Here is a 15,819-nt window from a genome sequence, read left to right on the forward strand (position 1 = left end):
CGTCCGACAGTATGCATCGCATAGTACATCGCATAGAGACGATATATATTATAATCTACGCTTACGGTCGGTCGATCGTCTCCGTCGGTTAGATGAATTCAATCGTAAAATCTCGGCATTCCGTCTAGAATCTCGTATACCATCTCCACAATGCTCAATCGACAACACACAATTCTATAATATTATTTTATATCGTCGCGCGAAAGTGCGAGCCCCCCTCCTTCCTCGCGTTCCGCTCAGAAATAATCGCCGTATCTCCCGCCACGACGCGCTCCCCCCCACCACGCGTCGCTCGCAGCCAACGTGTATTTCGCGACCGCTACCCGCTCCCGCTACCAGTAGACCAAACCAGAGTACTCTCTTAGTGAGTTACGGACTACAGGCGCGGTTCGAGCGTGTTGACGGCTCCCGCGACACAGAAAGTGTCTCGCTTCGCTTCGCCGTTTTCTTGCCTCCACTTTGTAATCGCGTACCAGTCAGCACCGATCGGACACTCACCTCGATTCGCGAACAGTCGTCGTCGATCTTTTCTCAGCGGTGACGGGGACTCGAGAAGGAGAATCGAGCCAGTGTTTGATAATCGTTATTGACAAGATAGAAGAATAAAATGTATACCCAAGAAACGGTAAAAGGACAGTGTGTGTGATTGGCGACGCGGTGGAGAAACGAGACCTTGGACTGAAGTGCGCGTGTGCGATAAGTATTTTGCGGCTATTTTATCGCTCGTGTTTTGTATTATCTTCTTTGAAAACGTATCATTGTCGTGCGTTCACAAGACCGCTTGTTATCGTGAGACAGACTAATATAAGACTGCGAGAAATATATCCGATACCATAATAAGCGGATATAAAGAAGAGAGGTGTGGAAAAAGAAAGAAGAGACGAGAAAGCGGGTGAGAAAAGTGGCAAAGAGGGGAGGATTGTGCATTTCCGGAGGCGGAGACTTCCTGCAACGTTTTCCCCTCTCCCATCACCTGTGTGTACGTGCAGTATCGTGCGGCGACGTGCGTGTATCATTTACGCACGTGAGGTACGTTCTGTCGGCGGAGTGCGCGCATCGCAGTATCAATCCCGCGCTCTCGCGCGCGATCGTTGACAAGCGCGCACACGTGCGACGGACTTGAAGTTACGTCGGGCGTACTTTATCCGCGGCTTTTGTGAAAACCGGCGAAACGCGCGGACGGTTCCGCGCGTATATGCGATACCGTATACGGATTTCGCGATCTCGAGTGTGCTGTGAGAGCCGCGTCAGATGGATCTCGCGTGATCGCTAGGTACAGTGTTCGCGTGTGTCAAGAACCAGTGGACCCTCGCACCACCACCACCGCCAATTATTTACCCACGAGGAGCGTTCGTTACACGGAAACAGCATTGGGAGGAAAACAGAGAGAAAGAGAGAAAGAGAGACATAAAGGTAATTCTATCTTCTCGAATCTATTATTATATCTATTATTATATGCTTTCATTTTAGCAGACACTGCGCGTTTTCTTTTCGGTAAAACTACACAAATAGCAACTGTCGCTATAGAAACGAATACTAAACAAAGCATATTAATGGCATAAACAAATATAAAAACATATTTAGGATATTATTGATAAAATTGATAATATTGAAATGGGTGACAGTTGATCTTGAATAATTTTTATTGATTAAAGTATGTATTAATAATATCGCAATATTAACTTTCAATTACTCTCTCTCCCGTGTTGAATAATTTATAGGTAGGATCTTATTAGCGAATACTAGCATACATTATTCTTTATATTTATGTTATACATATTCTTTATATTTATATGATAACATGATGCTCAAGTTGAAAGGCACTCAAAACAATTACGCAAAATGATAATGATTGATGCAACGCACATATTTAAAAAAAATATATCTATTTTAAGTTATACTTTTTCATATATTTTTTTTCTCTGCATGATGCTTTATCAAAATATCATATAACAAGGAAAAGAGGGAATACTCTAATGAATAATTCTTGCATTTCGGTTATGCGCGCCAATCTTTTAATTTAAATATTATTAATTTAATTTAAATATATTAATTTAATTATATAAGAATTATATAATAAAGAGCATGTATACAGTACATGTTTGTACAAAGCAATATAAAATATGTATTCTGAATCAGTTTGAACCAACTTTCGATCTTGAAAAATTCGCGCAAATTTTACGGAGATGCTGTCAATTTTACGTTGACGTAGAACTTTCGATCATCCATTTGCAACAAGGGCAAAGTTCTTAAAGTGTTCGCACGAATCTATTTTATGTTTTCTTCGTGCTTTTATTTCGTGGAAACTTGCTGCAATTGTATCTTGGACAAGTCGCGTCGTGGTTTAATCGATTCCACGTGATCTCTTATTCAGTCGCCTACCGATTTCCTTATCGACGCAACAGAAGACGAGTGTAATCTACGGCTAGATCAGTCACTTAACTTTATTGAATGCAATGAGAAAATTGTTCTAAAAATTTATACCATCTTTTAACAGATACATTTATAGCTTGTCATTTTATCTACAACATTTTACGCAAACGCGATTATCTTGTCTGTGAATATATATTTTTATTTCAATTGAGCGATTTTTTTATACGATATATAAAATTTTATATGTTTTTATAATCTAGTGTCAATATATCAAGTTACAGATTTAAAAAGATACAAAATTAATTTGAGAATAAAAAAAGTTAGAAAGATTAACAATGACAGAGTTGTCATAGATCGAAACATATGCAAAAGACGAAGTGTGATGACAGATAATACTAGAGGAGGTCAAAAAGAAATCTAACAAGTCTGATTAGGCAAAGTCGTTCGTTCTAATACAGTTATTCATAAAAGTATTTGGATAAGCACAAAAGAGAAACACAAAAAATACACTTTTAATAATAATTTCAATTACATCTAAGAGTAAAATGTATATTTAAATTAATCTATTGTTTCTTGTTAAAGTACGAACTTATAATTAATACATGTTTAATAAGAATGCAAAATAATTACGAAAAATAAAATCAAGAAATTGAACAAAGATGTGTATATATATATGTGCAAAATAAATTAAAATTGTTAAAACTATTAAAAATATAGGCCTTTTTTTGCGTTTTTCGTGAATGACCGGACATTTTTACGAGCGACTGTACGTCAGATGGCATCTGCCGAGACGTGCCAGGAAGTCGTCGGTTAAAAAATCGCGTGAACGAGATACAATGTAACCAAGCAAAGATTAGTATTTCCCTTTTCTACCACGGTTTGCGTTTCACGTTACTAAGATCTATTCGCAAGAATCGCGTTCACGGCGATTTCATCGCGATAACATCGAGACGCAGCGTACATATATACATATGTGCGATTTATTCCGAGCCTCTCGCGCGTGCACAGCACGAATTTACTATGCGTAATTAGCTTAATCGGATCTGCCTTCGTAAGCACATGAGATTTCTATCTTTGTTTTTAATTTCGAGATGCCTTTATTATTATAATATTATTTGTAGATACTACATTCCAATATATGTTTCTTTGAATAGAGAGTTAATAAAATTCTTTGCGATATGTGCACAGTTAGAGGATCGGCTGGCTCATTAATCTTAGCAATAAAGCAAAAAATTAATCGGAAAAAAAAAAAAAAATAAAAAACAAAAAAAATTGATTAAATAGATATCACAGAAATATTTTTACGAAGATTATTTTTTTTTAAACCACGAATAAGATTAAATAATTATGTAATCGATTGCACGAATGTATAAATTAATGCTATTCATTGTAGACTTGAGAAAATGAGATAATATTTGAGATTAACTTGTATTACACGATTTCCTGTGATAGATAATAATTTTCTTTACAATGGATCAAAGTTGATCTATGAATAATCGACTCGTTTAGTCATCGCGGAAGATGTGGATTACGTGACTTTGCAAGCGATTATCGTATCGAACGCAGATTTAAACCTCTGACATTATTATCGCGAAGGAAAACGATTACTTCCATTATTATTTATGTTACATAAAATTTTCAAATCATTATTGATTTTTTTACGATATTTTTACAAAGTATTGAAATTCACGACAATTTTCTTATGTTTCTGTGCTTGAATGCGAATAACATTATTTATTTAAGTAAAAATGATTAAAAAATAGATAGGAAATTATATATATATTTTATTAGTATATATATCTTATTACAATATATTCTCACGTGTTTACGTGTTAATTTAATTTTTAACATGCAATAAACATTAATAAAAATCTATTGTAATGATATTACGTTTTCCATGTACTTTGAAGCGATTGCATGTAAATTGTTTTTCAAGCACGACACGGACTCGATAATAAGATTCGCAGTCTTTATCTACATTTTAAATTTTAATATAGCAGTCATATACATCACATCATGGCATAGTAAATTTATTTTTACGTAATTGTTTTTACTCGCTTGAGTTTCACCATAGTTTTGTTTTTTTCTGGATAACTACAGCGTTATACTTTGCGATTCACAATTTCCCGTGATTCTAGGAATTGTAATACGTGAAGGGTTTTAATAATAATGAGTACTTGCCAATTGCCAGATGCCGTGCTTACAAAAAGATCATAATAATTGCTTATATGCTACAATTTTTTTATTTAAAACAGTTGCATTTTGCAATATTATTAGAACCCTTCATGTATTTGTGGACAAACGCATTAGTATGCAATTTTCGGTAGTAAATTATCTTTTCCTATTGTATATTTTATATATATATATATATATATATATATATATATATATATATATAATTATTTTTATCAAATCATTTTTATTTTTATCATTTTCTTGATGGATATTTAATTTTTTATACAAACACCATTTTTTGCAATCAAAATTTTTTTCTATGTCAATTATTAAATTTTTTAATGCTTATAGTTTAAACCTTTATTTCATTAGTTCTACCAAGGAATACTGTATTGTACAATCAGAATTTGTGCAAAATACTTGAATTGATATTTACACGCGATATATTTTTCGTGCCAATTTTCTTTATAAAACTTTGCGGAGATTATATTGCTTACAGAGCATAGCTTCTGATAATACTTTATATTTGCTCTTGGATTGTTTTACTTTGTTCTAAATATATCAGTTAGAGATAATACACATTACAGAATAATTTAGAATTGCCGGATAATTGGAGAATTGAAGAATGCAACTGTTTTTCATTTAATTACTTTGGTTTATTTTTTGAACGATTCAGCTTTTTCGATCACCGATTGAATTAATTGCGATTAATTAACATTTTATTATACATTTCTTACTGATGCTAAAATATATGTATTTCTGTTTTTAAATTTTACTTTTTCTAGATGATAAAAAAAGACATAATGAAATTATTAATATAAAAAGAGTGGGATTTAAATAACACTTTTTTGCAAAGTTAGTTGTTCTCACGTGTAATTTGTGATCTTCCGTTCTCAGACGAGTCATGAGTGTTTAATGAGGAGGTTTTGATGCATTGTATCTCTTGTACACCGTATCTTTTACCTGCCATGACCATTTGTGGTGGCGTCAGTAGAAATTTATCTTTACTTTAGCGAGATCGTGACTCCCGTGTCCCTTCACAGTGGCTTGAGCCGTGTCAGAATTTATCATAATTTTTGTAGATGTAGTTTGTCCATTATATATTTCAGGCTTGGGTATCCTTTACGTGGACATAGATATACGAATAACCGCTAGTAATAGATTTTACAAAATTGTATTATTACATTTATTTTATAACAAATGCAACGTATTTTAAATACCACATTCTTTGACAATTTTAGTTAGTATTTCTATGTTACATTTGCAGTAACAATATTCATCAGAAATGGTTGTTTTATTGGATTTACATAATTATTGTCGAAGCATTTCGATTATTTTAATCATATTTGGCTATTTGGCTTTTAAAATTGTTACTACATATCTACTTTTGATTAATATAATATAAATAATAGGAGCGTACATCGAATATTTTTAGTAAAATTGTCATCTATTTGCATTTACGCATACAAAATAAAAACATAATAATCAAAAGAAAAAGTTATAATTGATTTAAAAAATTATTTTTAAATTTCTTTATTATTTTAATCTACAAAAAAACAACAAAATATTGTTTCACAAAAATATTATGTCACTTGATAACATTTTATATACATACAGCAAAATTCATTAGAATAGGTGAGACGGCAATATTTATTTGACAAAATCGGCTTTTAATTCATTACCAATGCATGTTATTTAAAAGTGTGATACGGATATCTATAATAGCTCGTTAATATTGACAAATATAAATAATGCTACTAATTTACATATAATTTACTTTGTGTCATACCAGTGTAAAAATAAATTCAGATAAGCTGTCACGCTATATTCATTACATAGATAGACAAACAAAATTTTTTTTGTCGGCCTGTGTTATTTTAATCGATTGAAAATTTATTTCTTGTCACGTTCTTCTGAAAAAAAAGCAAAGAAAAACGTCATGTTACTATAACCGAGATAGATAGATAGATGTTTCTTTATTCTCCGAGGGGTGTTTCTAGTGACAGACCGATCGCGAATGCACCAGTTTATTTCACGATTCTTAAGTCGATGATCGTGAAAGGACGGATTGCAAATGTTACATTGTATTGATCCATCATGAATAATCTACACAGACGAAATAGATTTGACGATATATTGCGTATCGATTATCGGAGTAACAGGACAAATGCTAGCTATGTTCTCTTGAGAAAGAGAGAGGGGCGGGGGGGAGAGAATAAGATTAATATTATTATATAAGAATTATCTTGTGAATTTAGCATTATATTTCGATAAATTAACGAATTTAATTAACTTTTTGTAAAACACCGAAATGTCAAATATTGAAAAATTAGATAAAATTCATTCATTGAAATAAACTCGGGATCATAAATAGTTGCTTCAACTAGCGGAAACATTATTAATAAGCTTTTCTTTCTTTTTTTTTCGCATTAGCTATCTTATTATATTGCCATAAATTCAATTCTTTAATTTCATTTTTTTATCATCTAAATGATCAAAATTCTCTTGTGTGTTTCAGAATACAGATATATAAAGATTGGATAGCAATATGAAAAGTTTTATGAATTACAACTCTCGAGAAATGGACAACTATCGTTATTTCATCTAGAGATTTATCTTAATTTTCTCAAGATCGACAAGAGATCTTATCATTTTCTTCTGTTTAAGAAAGAAACAGAAGATTAGCTTTTTTCATTAAGTAGAATTCTATGAGCGCCATGAATATTGACGATATGAGTGGATCTGAAAAGTCAGCTTGCATGAAATGCTCGCATGAACCATCGAGTAAGAAATTGAAAAAATCCAACAGGCAATATCCAACTTGCTCGTTGTGCAGAAATCATAATCTACTTAAGGAGGTTGGGGATCACAAGAGGCTCTGCCTAGGTCAGTTTTGCATATGTGCAAATTGCTGTGAAAGACGAAAAAGGCAAGACGAAACTGCACTTCAAACAAAAGAGACCAGAGCATTGAAGCATGATAAGGAATTGATGAAAGGAGAAAAATTATTACCTGAAGAGGTTTGTTTGTTTTTTTTCTTTTTATAAGATCAGCGCTCCATTATGGGAATATCTTACAATCATATAATCATTTATTTTTACGTACTTTTACGTTTAAAACTAAACAATTATTCTTCGAATTTACTTAAGAATAGACAGATTCTTAATTTTGCTGTTGAAGATTATACATTTATGATATTTCGCAACTGTAATACTTTTCAATATCTTTATGCCGTTAATTAATAATTGATTTTTTTTTTTTGACAGGTCCTAATAGATCCTTCAAAATCGGTAAAGCCTTTTCTTATACCTAAGGAATTTCAACATCTAATACCTCGCCAGATATTAAATAGATGTTCAATTATATCTGATAAAGAGGTATCTAAGAGATATTTTGTAATTGTGACATTTTTCAATATTCTTATGCCATTAATTGATAATTGACTTTTTTAATAGGTCTTAGTAGATTCACCAAAACCGGCCTTTTCTGTATCTGAAACAAATAAACACTCGACAAACACTCGTCAGATTTTAAATAAATGTTTTAGTACATTTAGTGAAGAGGTATCTAAGAAACAAAAGAAGCGAAAAAGAAAGGAGGAAATAATGGAAGTAAAAAGGATAAAGGTAAACGAGGAGATAATAAGTTTTATTAAATGTACATGTGTCCGAAAATTAATTTGTGTAATTCCTGAAACTTTTTTAATTTATAACTTTTTAATAAATAACGAACGGCGGTTAAAATTTTTTGGTGATTACTTAGGGTGATCATCTTGACAAGATATGTCAAGATCAAGACGATCCGAGCTTCTATTCTAAATATTCATCAGAAAAGAAGCCAGAAACAAGTACGAGTAACGAGGACATAATCGAACCAAAAAAAATACGTATGGAAATAATATTCGTAGACAAATATAAAGAGAATATTCGATACAAAGCAAAGGCAAATGAGGAAGAAATAATCGAGCCAGAAAAAGCGGAGGCAAATTGTAAGTAACATTTATGTATATTTTTTTATTTAATATTACTGCTTAAATGAGACAAGCATGTCATGAAGTATAACAATTATTTCAATATATTTAAAAAAATATAAAAAATTTCTATAGAAACACAGATAAATATGTGATCTATTTTATCACAAAACCCCTATTAAATTAGCCTCTTTAGGTGCTCCACAATTACTCGAATAAAAAAACTCATTAATTAATATTTCAAAATATCTAAACGCCGAACAAGAGCCCGTTCTGTTTGGCATGATTTAGGATTTTGGTACTTAATTAGCTCTTAATCAGCACCTAATTTTATTATAGGTTAGAATTTATTTAGCGCTGGTGGAGGAGCTAACTTAATAGGGGTTATCTTTAATAAAAAGTTAGTGTGCACTAAGTCTACATACAATTTAATTTTGTGTAGTGTTGTATTGTGTAGTAATCATACAATGAAATAAGTCTTATTTAATTTATATTTTATATTTTTTATATAGTCTTTTAAATATACTGTTCATAGTTCATAGTTATTGCATGATTGCATGATTGCATAATGTAATATAAGTAGCGACTTAACTATACGATCGAAATTGTATGTCACGAAAACGAATACTAAACAAAGTAAATGGGTAAGTATGAAGATACGTCGTATTTACAAAACCTTTCTAACAGACTAAATCGAAATTTATAATTTTATGTTTATATCGACTCAGCTATTATTTACAGCAATATTTTCTCACAAATATGATAGGATCGCGTCGCGTCGTGTCATCAAGATTTATGATTTGTTTACAAACGTCGTTCAACGCGCGCGTGCTGATACGCAAAATGTTTGTTTGGAATTTAAATATTTTACATAACTTAAAGTAACATTTATAATGCCGATTTATTTAGCCAATTTTACATATATATATATATATATATATATATGCGCGAACACTGAAATTGCCAACCTGTTGCACGTTTTTCTAGCTTATATTTTCTCTGGTTTCTTTCATCTTTCGCGTGTTTACGAAATTCATCTTTTATAACGGAGGCAATATAGTCTCAGCAACATTTGTTTTTTCTGTTTAATATCAATGCCAATCTTTATTTTCACGATTTCCGAGTATGTTTGAAAAATGTTTCTCATTTCATATTTTTTTCATTGTGAGGCTATGAATTATTTATATAAAAAGTATAAAAATGGTTTAAAAATATAGTAAGAAAAGAATTAGAAAAAGGAAAATAATCAATTGCCTACGAATTATGAGCACGCAAGTGTATTGATTCGCTTTAAATTAATAAACGAAAAAAGATTTAAAAAAATATGTTGCAAACGAATTGAGACTTGCTATTTAACGATAGATCGTCGGCTGGTCTTCGTGCATTCCGGTTGATCGGATATTTTGTAACGATATGATAGAACCGATGCAAACAATAGTGTGAGAGCGCGTGTAGTATCGGCAGTCACCGCAATTCTCACCAAAATCCGGATTAGAATTTAATTAATGAAAGGAAAAAATAATCATTAATACATTGCTTCTGTCCTCAAAAACTCGGGAATTTTTTTTTTTGACGCGTAAAGATAGCGGCAGCAGATTGATATAGATCGCTTTAATTTGTTGATAAATAATGAATTGCACAGTCACCGCAACTCAAATTGATATTTAATTTGTTTATTACAGTTTTAAAATATCAAATATACAGTTATGTCAAAAAACAAATTTTGTCACGATTTATTATAATTTTAGTACGCGTGAAGAAATATTCATCATTTACCCGTTTGTTGTCCATTATGAAATATAAATTTAAGCTGATTTACTTCCAACAAAAATTGAAAAAATTTGGTTAATTAATAACATACATTTTAGAGTAAAAAATAATTAATTTTCTTATTCACACGTGACTTTGCTGCGCACAGAGCGCAACCGAGAAGGTAGACACATGATTTTGCTGCTGATTATCCGTACAAACGATCGCAAAGATTCCGTTGAAACGCTAAAGTTCATGAACTCTGATGATGATCGTATGCATCATTATAATATCGTTTTTTGCAATAAAAGTAATTATAGAATAAAGTATAATATATGAGAGATAGTGGGACCTCTTCCGTTGCGCGGAGTTTAGGAACAAAGACTGGCATTTAGTACACTTAAGTAAAGGAAGTTACTGCTTATCCTTATGCATATATTTTAAATCTTTATATCATTATACGATCATTGTGCAAAATATCATTTGACGAAGAAGAAAGAGAGATCATCTTTCATGAAGAAACAATTCTCGGATTGTTCTCGAATTAAATTGATCAATGTTGTTAATGTTCGTACATATGTAAATTCTCGATTTTCTTTTTTACAGATTATGAAAACAATTATTGCTTTTTTACAGTATTAATTAATAAAATGATATATGTATTATTTTAAAAAGATTGATTCTTAAATCTTGCAAAAAAAAATTCTTTAAAAAAAGATCACAGAGCAGTTGTTTTGTCTCGCGTTTCAATAATAACATAGCTGAAGAATCCACGTATTGCATCGCCGTTTGTCATTGCCGCTTCTAAAAATTTAGTCGCAAACCTCGAGGCACCGTGCATAAGCGAGGAGCGTACTTATAACGTCGTTCACAGTGATCCCAACGAAATTCAAGCCACTCTTTCACTTGACAACCCGACCGAATGTTAACCCTGGTTTTACGAGCGTCCCCATTGGCCGGCAGGCAATGCGAACCCGGCTAATATAATACGAACTTATAACCAAATCCGAAACCTAGGAGCTCGCTCTTGCTTTTACGATCCTGCTCGTTTTTAAAAGTTATCGTTATTTTGCTCGCTTACGGATGAAATAGTTTGTTCCCATAAATGGGTTAAAGGAAGCGAAAGTCTATGTGCGGGGCTAATCACTAAACTTGAATTGACAGTAGCACAGACTTATCCTTCTCTCCTAAATTGTGTACACACCTCTGTGCGTCTAACAATTTCCCTCCTGAATCTAATGCAGGATAATAAAGTTGTTTTTTTTTATGAGAAGCAGAAAGTGCAATAGGAAAAAATATTCACGTAGAACAATATATTTATAAGAGTTCTCTTCTCGTCATATCGTAATATCTTCATTCGCAAAATTTCTCCTAACACGTGATTACAATGTACACGCGATATATTATCTCGCGTTTTTTTTTCTTTTTTTTTTTTTTTTAACATTAAAGACACGGATAAGAATTTAAAATTTTTATTTAAAATCAGAGAATGCTATTTATTCTAGTATTCCGTTTATTCTTCTGTAAGCCCCCCGAGGTTCACCACCGAGTTCGACAATAAACACGCGCTAATTGATTTACAGCGTACATGTTTGCGGCTTAATCATCGGGTTACCTACCAAAGAGCGTCTTTTGTACGCAATCAGCGATAATGAAAAAATAGCATGACACTCGATAATACAGAAAGTCAGTACCCGCCCTGACGTCATGGAAAGGTTATGCCCCATCTTTAGGGGTGATTATGGCGAATATATGGGGTTGTAAAATTTGACTTTACGAGCTTGCATTTTGAAGCATTGAGTACGAGCTTTTAATAACGCATCGCTAGTCATTATTTTTATGCGGACATGACCCGCAAAATCATGATTGTTGCTTCACGATAAATGTCATGCTCGCAGCCACTCTGAGTGATATTGACATCCGAAAATTAAGTATAAGATAATGAGATAGTTGCAATTCGATTTTTTTTTAATTTCTCACAATATTTTTGTACAAGTCCAATTTTTATTGTTATTTTCGAAAAGATGAATTCATTAACACAGTTACTTACTACACGTACTACATGTTAGGCTTATGATATGCAATTTCTTAGATATAATTTTTACTTGCATTCAAACGCAAAAAGTAATTAACATGTTTCGGCTCTGTAATTGGCTCATTACGAAGTCTTTCCTTTTAAATAAGATTTGATATAACATAATTCGTAGCACGTATAATAAATTATTTTAAATATATATTTTTTTAAATTTCTAACGTAATTATTTTAAAATAAATTTAAAAATAAGTATGTAACCTTATATTTTTATCGCTTTTGGCTATCGAGCGTGAAATTTAGAAGATAAAAAAAAATTTATTATCCATTTTTTAACTATATTCTACGCGTACGAACGAATCATCATTTTCAGAAAGTTAATCGAAAACGGTTTGCGGTTACAAAGAACGAGATAGCAAGAGCTCGCTCGTATTTTCGTATCGATCATCTTGAAACTTTTACGACCGTGTAGTTTTCCTTCGGCGTGACCCTCTAACGAAAACCCCTGCTCGTAAATCTCGTGAAGACCTCGGTGTCGGTTTTCTTTCTTGTTTGGTCAGCGCGCGCGATGACATTTTATTTGTATTAACCATTTACAAATTTGGCAATCATTTTTATAGATTCTTTAATTTTTTGAATCGGAAGGAATGGATTCATTACGCATAAAATGCATTTGAAATAGGGCTATTATTTTCAAAGAGTACACGTGCCGCCGCTGTGAGATGGCATTTATTACATATAATTATACTAAATATAATCATACCTAAATTGCGTTTTAATGGGTATTAATAATATAATTAGATAATTTTAAGTCTTACGTTAAATTTAAAAATATCTATGACTTATACAATCAACTATGACTGATTATAACAATCGTTGTATCGCGAGTTTTTAACAACAGTTTCTCTCTTCTCGTGTGTTAAATAGTAACAGTTTTGAAATTTTCGCGAGTATAAACGAAATTATTAAACTCACACTTTTTTTATCTAGGCATATATATTCTCTGTATATTTATATTTTCTAGTAACATATACGTGATTTAATACGTGATTCACATACGTTTTATAAGAAAAGTATTTCTTTTATTGGTACTCAAAAATATTTAATTTTTATTTTTGCACACAGTTTCTTGTAAATTTCTAATTTAAATTAATTCGGCTATGATATTGGTTTTGCCGTCATGATAATTTATCATACCGATCGTGATATTCAGAGCCAGTCCTACGTGAAAGGTGTCTGCTTTATGACTTTATGACTTATCGTATAAACACTATTAATAGGCAATAAGTTTGCGATTAGTTCAAGATGGATAATAGCTGCCTCCGCATAACAGTGAATGTCTCGATGTAAATTGAGAGGAAGAAGAATATAATTCGCGATTAAAACACCAACGCGATGTTACATTGCGCCGTATCGGCTTTTACATAACGTTTCTCAACATGATTAATTCATCACGAATCCATCGATAATTAATTGCATGGAAGGTATATCTACTTTTTTCTTATCATTAGAAATATTACATCTCAAAACGTTTGAAAAAAAATATGGTTAAATCTTATTAATATACCGCGTTGGATACTAGTGAACAATCTCTCGCGTACATAAAATCAAATTATTTTTCTATTATTTTATTAAAGTAATATACATATTATATATATATATATATATATATATATATATATATATATCTTTTATAGCTACATCTATCGAATACGCGTTCATATACTCGCTCGAACTTATCGAAGAGTTTCGCAAACGAGTTTTCTCTCTATCTCTGTTTTTCTATCACTTTGTAGGTTTGAATGCTTTCTCGTAGTAAAATATTCAACATTCAGTAAGCTGGAATGCAACAGTTATCCCAAGAGTTCAATTTATCATCGTTGACCCCCTTTTATTGAATTTTATTATATCTATTTTTCTCTCTATATCATCTGACTTTTCTCCTTTTCCTCGAATTTCTTCTTTTCTTTTCTTGTCGTCTTTTTTCCATTTTACTTTCTTCTCTGTTTTCGTTCTTTTTATATGCGTTCTCGTTTTATGATAAACATTTTAAGAGGATTCACGACGTGAATTATTAGTTTTTAATGTTTTCAGATTATAAATCCTTTTGGAATTTTATTTAATACAAGATCATAATCGTATATCCGTAACGAATGTACAAAATATGACTTGACAAACCGATCTCGTGTCGATTGTAATTGAAATCTCTTTTCCTTGTTGATTTTACGACATGATCAAAAGTCTGTTGAACGAATCTTTCGTGTTAGTGACTGGAGTCAAACCGTTTCCGGCATCGGTTTGACTCATCTCTGGTTCTCTTATGATGAAACCATCCTTTGTCCCGATTCTAATTATTACCGTCGTGCAACTGACGCGAAAGTTACGACTCGTCGCCGGCGACCATATATACAATGCACGATGACAAAATTCGATTCTTTGCCTTCGCTTGATGTATCATATCGCCAACCATGCTATCGAGACCTCGGTATTTTTCACGCTTTCAATTTGATCTATCATCCAAGACACTTATGCCGAAAGAAAGATTTCAGACAGGGGACATTTTGGGTATCTCCTACATGTTTTATGCCGATAATGCCTCTTCACAAAAAACGTCCGATTATATTTTTGTGTATGATACCGGTCGATTTATTTCGCTCAGCTGTCTGCGAATAGGACTTTAATTTTTCACAATTTGTAGCACGCGATGCTCGCGACAGACGATCAAACGTGACGGAGTAGAAAGCTGTAAAAGCGTGTTTCCTGTTTCTCAGCTCGTCGTTTTCACAGCATTGCATATCAGTTCGCGGAATCGATCGATTTTACCGGACATACTTGGAAATCATTAATGCTTGAATATTCTTGGATATAATTATCATAATTGTGAGCGCTGATTATAGAACGTTAAATAAGAACGTTATATAATACAGAAATATATAATAATAGAAATCATTATAATATACAATATATAATATATTTATATATATATATATATATATATATATATATATATATATACTAGTTAAAATTTTACCATCTTGTTAAAAAAAATAATTTTCTTAACAAAGATAGTACTTATGTGCTAGGATTTCATGTATATTCTGTTTAAAACGTACCGTAATTTATATAAACACATTAATTGATCAGCGTTCTGATTTAATATTTTTATCATTATCAATAATTATAAATATATTATTAAAATACGATTGTTATTATTTGACGAAGAAAATCTGATATACGATTTTTAATCATTTAAACGTGTCAAAGGTAAGACTTCATATGTGAATCAAAGTGGTTTTGATGGTGGTTTACCTATTGGTCACAGGATAGGCTTGATCAGCTGACGCTTCGATAGGGAGGGTCGATAGTAAAGTTGGTCACAATCTAGCGAGCCGGTTCTCTTTTACGAGGTATGGGCTTAAATGATCACTTTCTTCCCCTTGTACTCTTTTCTTTATTCAGGGTAGCCTACGACTTACAAGAATGTCATAAAATATTATGACGCCTAGTGGTCGACGACGAT

The 15,819-nt window shown here is 31.9% G+C and overlaps 1 protein-coding gene across 2 annotated transcripts in view; it reads left to right on the forward strand.

Moving 5' to 3' along the window:
• The first annotated feature begins 353 nt into the window (after positions 1 to 353).
• The window catches only part of LOC126856447 (uncharacterized), a 54,872-nt gene continuing 39,406 nt past the window's right edge, over positions 354 to 15,819 (forward strand). For both annotated transcript variants that reach the window (XM_050604949.1, XM_050604950.1), the window contains exons 1-5: positions 354 to 1,413; positions 7,067 to 7,568; positions 7,815 to 7,925; positions 8,004 to 8,174; positions 8,311 to 8,536. In XM_050604949.1, coding sequence (XP_050460906.1) covers positions 7,257 to 7,568; positions 7,815 to 7,925; positions 8,004 to 8,174; positions 8,311 to 8,536 — 820 coding nt within the window. In that variant the 5' untranslated portion in view covers positions 354 to 1,413; positions 7,067 to 7,256. The remainder of the gene's footprint in view (positions 1,414 to 7,066; positions 7,569 to 7,814; positions 7,926 to 8,003; positions 8,175 to 8,310; positions 8,537 to 15,819) is intronic.

The sequence above is a fragment of the Cataglyphis hispanica genome, chromosome 18 (assembly GCF_021464435.1).
Source record: "Cataglyphis hispanica isolate Lineage 1 chromosome 18, ULB_Chis1_1.0, whole genome shotgun sequence".
In the NCBI taxonomy this organism is placed as follows: domain Eukaryota; kingdom Metazoa; phylum Arthropoda; class Insecta; order Hymenoptera; family Formicidae; genus Cataglyphis; species Cataglyphis hispanica.